The 13,573-nt window shown below is 39.3% G+C and overlaps 1 protein-coding gene and 1 long non-coding RNA gene across 5 annotated transcripts in view; both read right to left on the reverse strand.

The window, feature by feature from the left end:
• Window positions 1-13,573, reverse strand: part of LOC132110061 (uncharacterized) — a 141,701-nt gene that overhangs the window by 48,197 nt on the left and 79,931 nt on the right. The gene's annotated exons all lie outside the window — the stretch shown is intronic.
• LOC132109413 (protein FAM13B-like) overlaps window positions 1-13,573 on the reverse strand; it is a 48,121-nt gene that overhangs the window by 1,609 nt on the left and 32,939 nt on the right. For 2 of the 4 annotated variants that reach the window (XM_059515456.1, XM_059515455.1), the window contains 15 exons: window positions 12,809-12,928; window positions 12,577-12,700; window positions 11,277-11,380; window positions 9,249-9,303; window positions 9,073-9,166; window positions 8,398-8,463; window positions 6,867-7,077; window positions 6,649-6,787; window positions 5,843-5,924; window positions 5,373-5,525; window positions 3,887-4,107; window positions 2,820-2,903; window positions 2,595-2,690; window positions 2,058-2,311; window positions 392-493 (listed from right to left, as the gene is read on the reverse strand). In XM_059515456.1, the coding sequence (XP_059371439.1) occupies window positions 392-493; window positions 2,058-2,311; window positions 2,595-2,690; window positions 2,820-2,903; window positions 3,887-4,107; window positions 5,373-5,525; window positions 5,843-5,924; window positions 6,649-6,787; window positions 6,867-7,077; window positions 8,398-8,463; window positions 9,073-9,166; window positions 9,249-9,303; window positions 11,277-11,380; window positions 12,577-12,700; window positions 12,809-12,928 (1,905 nt within the window). The remainder of the gene's footprint in view (window positions 1-391; window positions 494-2,057; window positions 2,312-2,594; window positions 2,691-2,819; window positions 2,904-3,886; window positions 4,108-5,372; window positions 5,526-5,842; window positions 5,925-6,648; window positions 6,788-6,866; window positions 7,078-8,397; window positions 8,464-9,072; window positions 9,167-9,248; window positions 9,304-11,276; window positions 11,381-12,576; window positions 12,701-12,808; window positions 12,929-13,573) is intronic. The other 2 variants (XM_059515457.1, XM_059515458.1) reach the window with 2 other exon arrangements.

The following is a 13,573-nucleotide window of genomic DNA, read 5'->3' on the forward strand; positions in this document are numbered from 1 at the left end:
AAATGTGTAGTATTGCCTCTTTTAACCAATTTTAATAAAAGTACTGAATAAAGGTATTCATTCCTTAATACTATTTGCTACTAGTTATTATCAGTGCTGGGAACAGTTGTGCTGATTAATATTTTGTGATTTTTTCAGGATTTTCTGATGAGAAAAGGTTAAAAAGAACAGCATTTATTCAAAATAGAAACATTTTCTAACAATACAAATCTTCACTATCACATTTTACCAATTTAACACATCCTTGCTGAATAAAAGTATTAATTTCTTTCCAAAACGCTTTATTCCTTGCTTGAAAACATCATGCATTTCTGCTGGTTTATGGTCCAGCGCTGACTCCCGTCTGGTGCGTTTGATCTCAAAACATGTCCTGTGTGTTCCTGGGTCATACCTGCCATTCTGTTGGTAGAACTCTTCTTCAAACTCTCTGATGCTCCTCCTCAGTTTCTTCTTCTCTGCTCTGGCCTTCCACAGCTGCTCCAGGAGCTCGGGCCTGTGGGATACCGGTGGAGTTAAACTGCTGGTTTCCATACATAGAGCTGTAACTCTCAGGAGGCTACAGCAACAGAAAACTGTGTACTCAAAACACTGCGACCTTTGAGCGGCTCTGAGGTCAACTCGGGTCGGTAAAGGTTAGAATCAAGATGACATGGATCTCGGCGGCACCCAATACAGTACACTAGACTTCGATCTGGCAGCTTGAGCAGTTGTTTTCCTTCATACCGGATTACAGCTTGATCCAGCTCAAGACTCCTGCAGATTTCCAGGTCTCTGCCAAGCTCTATTAATAGACCTCATATGATGAGAGCATGAGCCGATTGCTGCTCCGACCTGATAAACCGCGGGACTACGTGCGTAGAAACGCATGCACATAAATCAAGGTGTAAAGATCGAGGTCTCTGCCAATGTAGGTTACACTGTAAACCCAAGACCTGCTGGGAAATTCCAGACTGAGGCCTTCAACACTGTTTCAGATTTTAAAAAATAGTTCACCCAAGAACGCAAATTTTCGGATATTTTTTATTAGTTTGTTTCTTCAGCATTGCATCACATGCTCTGCAGTGAATGGGTGCCGTCACAATGAGAGTCCAATCAGCTGATAACACATCACATTAACCCATTCCCTGTTATCCTCTCACATCAAAATCCACCCACATATTTGTTTTGAACTGTTTTCATTTGTAAACGGTGCTTGATCTGTGCATATTTCTCTCCAGATTCAGAACAGATGACTTTTTCACCAGATAAAAAGCAGTATTATGGGGAGAAACAACAGTTTGAAGTTGTTTTTCTTCACATGATGTTAACTGATGGACTGGAGATGTGTGGATTATTGTGATGTTTGATCAGCTGTTCTCATTCTGACGGCACCCATTCTCTGCAGAGCATCCATTGATGAGCAAGTGATGCAAAGCTACATTTCTCCAAATCAGTTACGATGAACTCATCTTGAATATGAAGAACTCATATTCTCCCATGATTCCGAACTAAAAATAATGTGTGGAAAAATATGAATTGCTGCAGTCTATTTTAAAGTGTTTAATTAATTTGAATATATAATATAAAATGTATTTAATGTACCAATTTCTAATATTAAAATTATGAAAAAGTGATTCAATGACTCTCATAAATACTTCACTTGTTTCATTACTGGATGAATCAGCATTTTTGAATGAATCTCTTGAATGAATGAAACCTAGTGGCAAAACGATGCAATCGACAAAAGTTTTTATTTGAAGCGCCAATTACTTGAAATACATGAATTGCTCTATTTTGACTGCTACTATAGTCATCAGTGTTTATATCCGATCTATAAACTTTCATCCCTGTAATTCTGTCATAACATGAATGAAATAATTCTGTGTAGTTGAAAAGGAGCTGCTAAAAAGAGTGGCAGTACGAACGCAGATTTAAATGCTGACTTTTTCATATTCATATTTGGGTAACTATTCCTTTAAATCCACATGAAAACGCATTTCCATTTAACCTCCATACTGTTCTAGGAATAGTTAGTAAGAAAGTAATATAACTTTGGCTTTTTTGGTCCACACACTTACATTGAGGAGGCGTTAGAACTGGACAGGCGCAGATCGAGATTGAGCTTCCCAGAGCTGAGGATGTTCTCCTGAGTGGGCTGGGCTACTGGGTCCATGATGATTTCCGAACCCTCGCTTGTCTGCATCTCTGTGTTTTCCTGCTGGCCCCTGCCCTCCTCCTCCTCCTCTTCTTCGATCTCACCACAGAAGTGGGCAGTTTCGCCCTCGATGATGGGTTGTAGCATCTGATTGCGTCGTTTGCTGGAGGGAGAAGTCTGTGCGAAAGAGAGGAGATCCTAGTTATTCTGCTTCCTCTGTGCTAAATGTCTAGCCAGTGTACCATACAATCCTAAAACAACACTAGATCCCATTTCAGCAGTGTCAGCTTTCATTTCACAGTCCTATCGCATTTCAATATCATTCTTAGGATATGCATTAATTATAAACTTTACAGTCGGTTTCGGATTGCAAACGACGATAATTATGTATTATTCATAACACCAAATATCCAAAAGGCTAATGTGGAAGATGTTAAATAAGAGGAACAGGGTGTCTTACTGTGATAGGGGTGATGCTGACACGAGTGAGCATCTGCTTGACCAGACGATATCTGTCATACAAGGGTTTCACGATCAAGCGCTCCTCTCGGGTCACCTGCAAGAAGACCCTTTTGTCAGAGGACTGCATTCATGGGGAAAGTCTGTGTGTGTGTGTGTGTGTGTGTGTGTGTGTGAGAGAGAGAGAGAGAGAGAGAGAGAGAGAGAGAGAGAGAGAGACACCTACTGGGCGTCCATGAAGTCCCTCATAGTACAGAAGATTCTTCTGCATTACTGTTTTCTCATCTGCAAGCTGCTCCTTGGTCATTTTCTGCAAAGAGCAACAAATTAAATTCGCAAATGAGATGTTACAGCTGGATAAACTACATGACTTTTAATATCCGAACAGATTTAAAATACTAGCTTGACTGAAAAACTGGGCAACATGCACTGAATGACTTATGACAACAATAACAGATTTTAGGTAGTTTTGAACACAATAAACCTGGATCAGTAATCCAAGAAGGATCAGTAGGATTTTTAATGCTTTTTAAAGAAGTCTTTTATGCACATTTATTTGATTACAAATACAGAATAAAAAGTTGTATTTTGAAATATAGTTTTAATGTAAAATGTTTCCTTTTTAATATACATGAATATATTTGAATAAATGCTTTTCTTTTTAACTTTTTACTCATCAAGAATCTTTTTAGAATAATTCACAGGTTCCAAGGTTGATAATAATAATAATAATAAACCAGCATTTTAGAATGGTTTTTGAAGGATCTTGTGACACTGAAGACTGGAGTAATGATGCTGAAAATACAGCTTTACATCACCTGAACAAATTACAGTTCAAAGTATTTTAAAATAGAAAACTATTATTTTAAATTGCAATAATATTTTACAATATTACAAATAAATGCAGCCTTGATGAGCATGAGAGAGTTCATTATAAAACAGTAAAAAAAATTTTTAACACCGGCAGCCCAAAATCTGAAGACTAGCTGTGACTTTCCTCAACTAGCGTTGACTCATCCAGACTGTAAAGCAGGGCTAAAATCTGTGCAAAAGTCATGTAATGTAGATGTTACAAATCTTACTTTCTGAGAACATTTTAGATGAATTTGAAATGAATCAAATCGGCTGATCAAAAGGATTAGTTCACCCATTATTGCAAATGAAAATTCCGTCATTAATTACTCAAACCAAATCTTCAGAACACACATTAAGGTATTTCTGATGGAATCTGAGAGCTCTCTGGAAAGTCTCTGGGTGAATGAACTCTTTAAAGTTTAAGTAGCTGGAACTCACTCTGACGTCCTCTGGCCAGCCGTCCTCAGCTCTCTTGGTTTGGATGCAGTGTTGAATGAGCTCCAGCGTTTCTTCTCTTGTGGGCTGGTGACTCCGTGCCTCGCTCTCCACGGGGTCCTCGTGAACCGACTGATCCAGCGTGGATCCAAAGCTCTTGGGTAGAGTGTTACTGCGTGGACGCGTCTGTGGTGTCAGCTCAATCTCAGCCTTGTGTTTGGCATCTGGATGAGAGACGAAAAGAAAGACTGAATTAGGAGGCAAGGAGGTTTGGATGGAGTTGACAACACTAACTATGGCTGCACAATTCTTGTCAGTAAAGCAGGTTCTGTAATCAGTAGTAAATCTCAATCACATGCTTTCAAGCGGAAAAGCATTTACTATACAGAATCGTAGTTCACTGACAAAAAAAAAATAAAAAATTTTCAGATGATATAATCCTGCGATTATGAAATTGTTTGCGTTTGTGTATGTTCTCAATGAACTACGGCTTAGCAGTGATAAATGCATTGCATTTTTATATACTTTAGTATAATACAAATTTTAATAAGACAAATTCAGATAAACCATATGTGACCTTGGAGCACAAAAGCAGTCTTAAGTCTCTGGGGTATATTTGTAGCAATAGCCAAAAATACATTGTATGGCTCAAAATTATTGATCAAAAATCATTAGGATATTAAGTAAAGCTCATGTTCCATGAAGATATTTAGTAAGTTTCCTACCGTAAATGTATACTAAAACTTAATTTTTTGATTAGTAATATGCATTGCTAAGAATTCATTTAGACAACTTTAAAGGTGATATTTAGATTTTTTTTGCACGCTCAAATTCTCGATTTTCAAATGCTTGTATCTTGTAAATATTGTCCTATATCCTAACAAACCATACATTAATGGAAAGATTTTTTATTTAGCTTTCAGATAATGTATAATAATTGACCCATATGACTGGTATTGTGGTCCAGGGTCACATATACCGTTGTAGTCCGTTAAATCTTCTATTTAGATACCGCTACAGGGATTCTTAGATTTCTTCTGCGGGGTGTATTTGAAGTTTCTGTGCGAGAGCGCCCTCTGGCCTTTGGATGGAGATTTACTACTGATCACAGAACTGTGCTTCACTGCTTTGCTTAATCACGATTGCGATTTATCGTGCAGTCCTAACTCTAACCGAAATAAATACAAGGTCAGTGATCGACCTCACTCAGCATCACCACAAACTACGAAAAAGTCCATCAGTAGTGCACCGACAAGCTCACAAAGTACGCTATAAGTGGGCCAAAGAAGCGGAAACACTGTCTCGGCGACTGAGAACAGTCTGTAATCATAAACATACACTTTAGATGATTACAGAAGATGAGACACGTGGCTGAGAGCGTCCCGTAAGGGGAAAGCGTCTGCAAGACCGCGGTCAGAGAAATTTAGAGAGAGAGGAGAGCAGGGAGTGTCAAACTCAAGTCTACTTACTGCTGCTTAAGAGTACTTACAGGAGTGGGGCGCCTGTCTAGAGGCATTGAGGGGGCGTGACAGTGTAAAATGGGGTGTGTTCGGGACGGAGGAAGAGGACGAGTGGCATCTGTATGACTGAAGCACGGCCTGGTGCCTCAGGAAACCTTTGGGTAAGAGGTGCTGCTGTCGTCCTGCCGATGCGGGCCGTCCGAGTTGATTTAGTTAAAGAGAAAGAAAGACTTTATACGACAGTGCACCTCTGATGGGGGGAATCAAATGGAAATGGATGATGGGAAGTGTGGGAGGCCAAACACAGTGAGCGGAGGGCTCTTCAGTAGAGTATGAGGGTGGTCCCATGACAGAGAGAGCCCCAGAGTCTCTACAGACATGCAGTGTAAGGTGCACTTCTCCCACAGAGGACAGGGGAGCAGGCCTGGACCGAGACGGCCCAATAACATCAGAGACTCCACACCCATATCACTCCTCCGGCCCACACAGACACTCTCACCTTTGAGCTGCTTGCGGATTTTGGTCAGATCAGTCATCCACTTCAGCACCTTCGGATCAGCTGCCTTTTCAGCATGAGACGGCTGCAAACGAAGCACAGATATCAATTTAACCGATCATTTCTGAAATGATTAATGCGTTTGCTGCAGATCAGAAGATTTAAAACAGCACGATTTTAAAATGTAAGTATCTTCTGCTTAAATGTAATTAATTGTTTTGATGCAAAGCTGAATTTTCAGTATCATTGCTCCATAAATCAGAAATTATTCTAATAAGCAGATTTGCTGCTCAAGAAACATCTAAGATTTTTTTTGGGATGAATAGAAAGTTCAAAAGCACAGCATTTATCTAAAATAGAACAAAAATTTTTGTACGTTTATACACTATTGTGTTTAAAAGTTTGGGGTCAGCAAAAACTTTCTTTTGGGGGGGGGTTAAAGAAATGAATACATTTATTCAGCTGGGATGAACTAAACTGACCAAAAAAAACATTAAAGACTTAGTTACAAAAGTTTTCTATTTCAGCTAGATGCTGCTCTACTCATCAAATAATCCTGAGAAAAATTGTACACAACTGTTTTTAACAATTGATAATTATAATTAATGTTTCTCATGCAGCAAATTAACATATTAGGATGATTTTCGGATCATGTGACACTGAAGACTGGAGTAATGATGCTGAAAATGAAGTTTTTTTTAAATTGCAATAATATTTCACAACATTGCTGTATTTTAGATTGAATAAATGCAGCCTCGGTGAGCAGAAGAGATTACTTTTGACCACTAGTGTATGTATATCATCCTAACCTTATAGTTTCTCTCTTTTTCAAACTGTTCCTCAAACTGCTTGATCTTCTTCTTGAGGTTCTGGAGTTTCTTGGTGAGCTGGTGGGAGACGTTGTCTCCCTTCAGACTGTCTTTGGAAGTGAGGGAAGCACGGCGAGGCCTGAGAGACGTGACACGAGCGTAAGTTTGGCTGTCAGTGTATCTGAGCATTGGTGAGTGTCTGTGGTCTCTCTTCTCACCTCCCACAGGGCAAAGTTTTGGTGGAGGATGAAGCATCATGGTCCTTCTGCAAGAACCGCTGACTGTGGCCAAAGTCCAGGAAGCGTCGGGCCAGAAGTGGCTGAGTATCGTCCTCTAGCGGCAGGGGCATCATGCGGCCTGCCAGCGGAGACAACTGGGCCTCTCCTGATTCGGTCTCCTCTTGCCATGACATGAACACCGGCACAGGGTCTTACAAAGACACAGACACATGCACTGGCATTAAAAAAAAACCATATCATCAGCGTAACTCAACAGTTCAATCGCATACACTTCCACACAGAGTTAGAAGATCACAACAGGCCTGGGTTGCTTTGTGCTATAAACCCAAAGTTTACACAGGTGTGCAGAAATCACAGCTACTCTGACACATAGTGAGCGAGCCATACAGGACATAAAAACTCAATCAGACTTCCTTCGTTGAATTAGACAAGCATTGTGTTATTTGGTAAGAGTGCATGGTTGAATATCATCCACACATAAACATTCTACAGCTAAATGATTTAAAGAGCTGCAATGACAGCAATGAGTGCTCGATGCAGGGTATTATGCTCAGAGAAGAAGTCACGTTGAGCCGAGAGGGCAGAGAATGTACTGGACTGGGGCCTGCTAAGGAAACTTAGCTGATCAAATTTGCACTGCTTAGATATCTGACATGGTGGTTGATCAGGAGAAAACTGATGCATTTGCTGATGGCAGATGGTAAACAGTGGGAGTCAGCAGGACCAACTGGGTGCATGTGGAGAGCCGACGGGTTAGTCAGAGTCTCAGGGGTAGAACTCAAACTGTTTTCACATTAAGAGTCCGTTTGACGTCAGAACTGAATTTGGTTGGCGTGAATGCTAGACTCTGTAAATCTTTACAGTTATAGTTATTGCTGGAGCTGGTTATTTGTATGAAAGCAATCCATCCTAAAAAGTAAACTTCTTTCGTACAAGCACACTTACTATAATTTGTCTACTATAAGATTATTTATTTCTACGTGGAATCCGAACCCACAGAAAATTCTGCAGATTTTTAGAGCTTTGAGAACATTGGTTCACAACATTCCTCATAGTCATGCTTGTATATTAAATATTTTTGGTTATTTAATACAATAAATTTAACACGCCGTTCAACAGACGCATTTCTGCATTTAAATCCCTTCTCGGCAAAATTCCACCCGTTTTCCATTCAAATCAAGGTGGAAAAATGCAAAAAAGGCCCAAAAGATTCCATTTGGAACTTCTTGATGCTACTTTTCCTGGAAGAAATCACACACAAGTGTTGTTCTGGGTGCATTTATGGCAGATAAACAATAACGGCAAGCTTTACATCTTTAGTGTCTATTCACAGTGTAACACTGTGGTAGATGTTGAAAGAGTACAGTTGTTTGCACTCAAAATAAGGCAGAACGAGACGGTGGCTGTGGGGGAAAGGGGCCAAACTCGGGTTTGAAACGAGTGAAAACAGCTTGAGAGGAGCAGTGGGCGATGGACGAGCTCGGGGGAGGGCTGTGGAGATGCGACTTACCGCTCCCTTCTCTCTGCAGGTGCATACATGTGAAGTCAATGGGTGGGACATTGATGGGGCATGATTCTGACGGAGAGAGGCGGAGAGAGAGAGATATAGCACAGAAGAGTGCATTGAGCTATGAGCCTCACACACACACACACACACACACACACACAAACACACACGCACACGCACGCACGCAAACAGATACATAATGCTGTGGACCTACGACAGAAATACAAATAACTAACATAGTCATAACTAGCATTCACTCAGACCACATCAACCATATTTATGATTCACATACATCTACACATAAATGAGAAAACAGAACGGTGTATGTTGGTGGTTTATGAATTATAACCATTTACTGTCCATATTTATATCTCTGTAATCTATTAAATTCATCTCTCGAGTTCAGCCAGTGTATGAATACACAAAACACATCTCATCACTCTTACACGAGCTTAAAAGTGAAGGGTGCATTTTCTTTACCACAATTTGCACCAAATCGAACTTTTACAAATAATGACACAGATGCTGCCCTGCGCTTATGCAGCTGGTTAATGTTTCATTTTTTTTTTAATCACGCTAAAAATGTTTTTTGCATAAACTGTTTATTTTCTTAATGTTCACATCAGCAGTTAATACAGTGCAACTTATCTTTTACAGAGAAATAACAGAAATAGCTACCTTCTTGTTCACTGTCTGAGAGAATGCGTCCGGTCAAAGACAGAAGGCTGCTGTTTGGATCTGTGGACTCATTATTATTAGCATTCAGGTGCTCCTGCGAAACATCGAAGAGCTTTGATTAGATGCTTCAGCACAGTAAACCAGACCAAATCCTGGTGCTATTCAAAAATACTCACATGGGGGATAACATCAGCCTGGTCCATCAGCTCATAGTCTGGGTAGTTCTCCTGTCTGTGTGAAGATGGAAACAAATGACTATGAACTACTCTGTGATCTGTTCCCTTCATGCATGTCAGTTATAGAGCTCTTTAAACATCTTGCTTTATATTTAGTATATAAATAAAGGTGTAAAACAAGAAGAGAGCATTCAGGCAGGATGGTATTGAAACTTTACAAGTCACACCCACACGTACTATACAAGCTAACAGACTGACTCTTGAATCTACGACGCTCGCTTAACCGGTGCAAGGAGTAACAGGCTTACAAAGGTTAAACAAGAAAACAATTCAACGTTTACAAGCGATTTCTAGCTAGGGATTTCTATTATCACTGTCCATTCAAGGAACAGAACAGGTTTGTATGTGCCTTGTAAAACGTTATTTTTGGAAGCTTTCAAAATCAGTCCAGAAACATGTGAGATGAATGCCTGAGGTTTCACTATACATACTCCATTTGTGTTCTCGCAGGGGCTAAAATATAAGTACTGTTCAAATGCACATGCCACTAAAACTATTATCCAGTGGTGTCAGATTGAATAGTGTGTGCTACTGTATTCACTAAACCATGACAGTAGTTAACCTGACTATAAAAGATTTGTGGTAGTACTTAAGTATAATGACCAATTCTCACTACTAACTAGTTGCTTAATATCATACCTATTATTAACATATTGGCTGTTTATTAGTACGTATAAAGCACATATTCTGCATGACTATATTCTACATCTCTGATCCTGCTCAATACATAAACTATAACAAATGCCTTACTAACTATTAATAAGCAGCAAATTAGTTTATTGAGTCAGTTTATGAGAATTGGACCTTATGAAATAGAATGTGACTCTGGAGCACAAAAGCAGTCTTAAGTCTCTGCGGTATATTTGTAGCAATATCCAAAAAAACATTGTATGGGTCAAATTTATTGATTTTTCTTTTAAGCCAAAAATCATTAGGATATTAAGTAAAGATCATTTTCATGAAGATATTTAGTAAATTTCCTATTATAAATATATCAAAACTTAATTTCTGATTAGTAATATGCATTGCTAAGAATTAATTTGGACAACTTTAAAGGTGATTTTCTCAGTATTTAGATATTTTTGCACCCTCAGATTCCAGATTTTCAAATAGTTGTATCTCAGCCACATATTTTCAGATCCTTATAAACCATACATCAATGGAAAGCTTATTTATTCAGCTTTCATATGATGTATAAATCTCAGTATCCAAAATTGACACTTAAGACTGGTTTTGTGGTCCAGGGTCCCAATGTGACCGTAATTGTTTATGACCCTACAAAGCATACTTTTTAAATGCAAGACCGTTATATTGAAAGTAGCTAGAAGCATTTGCATTCATGGAGGCCTAAAGATGATTTTTCGTAGTAGTAGTATATTTTTATTTAATGCCATCTCAGCATCTTAGGCTATTTTAATGGAAAAAATAATCAAAAGAAAAATACAAGTATAACAAATATAATAAAAAACAGCAAACTAACAAACAAGTGATATTACACAAGATTTTTGGAAAATCCTGGAAAATTCTATTAAACAACTCTTTAAGTGAGTTCACTTCATAAAAGAGTTTTCTATATACATTAGAAGCTGGACGGTCCAATAAAATGTGTCTGACAGAAAGGGGAATCCTGTGTGATCTATTCATCATCTGGTAAATACCACTTAATCAAATCTAGTTTGAAAAGAGATTAAAAATCTGTTCCGATATATTTCATGTAATTTATATTTTGTATATTTATCTCACTCTTCTTGCCACTTTTTTCATATACAACCATTAATAACAGGTCTGATTTCCGAGGGAGGAATTTGACATTTGTTTACACGTCCTGATTAAAAGAGAAATCTGCATGAGGGAATTACGAATGGCACAATTCCAGATGCATGGATTCCTATTAAAATGAGTGGATTTCGCCTCCAAAAAAAGTGCAAACTCTTAATCGTGATCGCATCTCAATGCTTCCAATCTAACCTTTCTGTGCTGAGATTCTCAGCATCTATGCGAGTCTCCGTGTCAAGGTCCATCCCAGAACTTTCTTCCATGACGGGGCTGCTGAGCTGAGAGCCTTGAGGTTCCTGCGGGGAAGAGAAGAGTAATTACCACTGACTGTACTGACAGCTTTACAAGTGAAAAAGATAATACGTTTTGGCATTGCACTGGAGATAATGTACAATGCCAAATGTTCTGAACACTCAAACACATCAAGGCCTTGTGTGTGTGTTTACTGACGACGGCGTCTCAAGTTCGGGAGCTGATAACATTGAGGAATGGGGTGGCTCTTTGAGGGAGGGAGTGTTTGCTTTGACCAGGTGGTGCTGTCATTAATCAGGGACGGCTATTAAAAGAAGGTGACCCAGTTCATATGTTTCTGAACTGTGGCCAGGCCACAAGAACTCTGCATGAGCATGTGGAGGGAAGAGAAGAGAAGTCGCCCAGAAAGACCTCAGCCACACTCGTCACTTCATTACACCTCACAATCAAGAGACATACTATATTAGCTACTTAAGGAAAGTGCTTTATCTGAAATGTTTCGTTCGCTCCGGCATGATGTTAAGATCACTTGTGTCCGCTGAGAACAGATGACGGTCTGTTTATCTGACAGCAAGGCCTTTGTTTCTAACTCTGCTGAGGAGGAGGATTTACAGACCTTGCTGATAGCACAGAGACTAAACATGTTCAAGGACTCCAGAAATGATCTAATGCACTGGTTCTTTACCTTTAGGACTCCACTGTCCACAATGATATGACATAGTTTTGTTTTGAAAACGTAATCTATGTGCATTCTTTCATTTGAATTAAAATAATTACATTTTAGGATTCCAGAAATGTTCTTCAGGGAGGAATACTCTTTATTCATACATAACTCTTTTAGTCGTTTGTGTTTTACAGTATAAGGACTTAGGATACAGATTTTCTTTTCTCACTTGCAATTTCTATCCAATAAAAAATTCCAGAGCTATGCATTCATAAAAAATACAAATGTTTTTTTTTGACGTTTTATTTATTTGAATGACTTTTTCACATCTATGACACTTTTAAAATTCGGTTATATCATATATTCGTGTTTTCCTAGGCTGTGAGGGTTCTGGTTCTCGAAAGCAAACAAAAAGCTGCCGAGGGGGTGAATATAATAGATTTTTTCTTATGTTAAGTTGGATTTAGCTTCAGCTATGTTAAGAATTACTGGTCTAATCTCTGTTCCTCTGGCTTTCTTAGTTCTGTCGTATCAAATAAGTAAAATCAGGATGAGTTTAACCCTTTAATTGCTTACCTCGCTATTCTCTGACGGCAGGCTCTCCTCTGTAACCTCCGGGAGAGTCTCGGTCTCTTCTTCAGATTCAGACTGGACATCTTCATGCTCCTCAGGCCCTGCTGTCTTCTGAGTAGGGCTGTTTCTGTGGAGGAAAATGCATACAGATTCACATTTCCACCAAACATTAACCTTCAAACTTCAGCTACAAGCAACTAAACACCAGATGTGCTGTGTGTATTGTCAAACTCACCCCCGGAAGGGCTGGGAGTCCAACACTTGACTCTCATAGCAGCTGAGCTCCTTGTCAATAGACGTCTGTAAGCCCAACAAGTGCTGTTCCACTGCAGCACAGATGCTCCTCTGTATTATACTGCAAATAAACACATTTAAGGCATCTGAAACAACTATATATATATATATTAAGCTTCCTATTGAGGCAAGAACACACAGTACCCATATTAATCACAATTCGACCTTTTTAATAAGGTCAGCCAAGGAGTTTTCAGTGCAAGCTCAAAGTTCTAACAAATAACCCTCCATTCTGAGCACCTCAGATTCTTGTGTCTAAAAATAGAAGTGTTTTGATGTCTCTAATGTGTCCTGCACTGAGGGTCTGGCTATGCTGAAGTCATAAGAGCAATGGACCCCCAGCATGCCTTCCTAAACCACCTCCACGTGCTCATCTGGGCCAAAAGTCTCGTTGAGTCACGCTGCCTCGGTGTGCACAATAAATCATTGGAGGATGGTGTTGTTTGTGCTGTGCACCTAAGTGCTGCAGCATTTCATGGCCAGATGCACTAGATTTGCCTGAAGCTGCTGTTCGGTTGCAGATACTTTAATGCTTTTTTTGGTCTAAGGCCATTTTAAAATGGGATAATATTCTTACCACTGCTGAGAGTCGAGGTTTCAGCTGAAAAGCCATTCGCTAGTAAGAAAACTAAAAGCTGAATGTAATTTTGTTTTGAGCCATATCTTTTTAATCGATTAAGCTACATGCCTCTTCCAGTTGTTTGTG

The sequence above is a fragment of the Carassius carassius genome, chromosome 29 (assembly GCF_963082965.1).
Source record: "Carassius carassius chromosome 29, fCarCar2.1, whole genome shotgun sequence".
Classification (NCBI taxonomy): domain Eukaryota; kingdom Metazoa; phylum Chordata; class Actinopteri; order Cypriniformes; family Cyprinidae; genus Carassius; species Carassius carassius.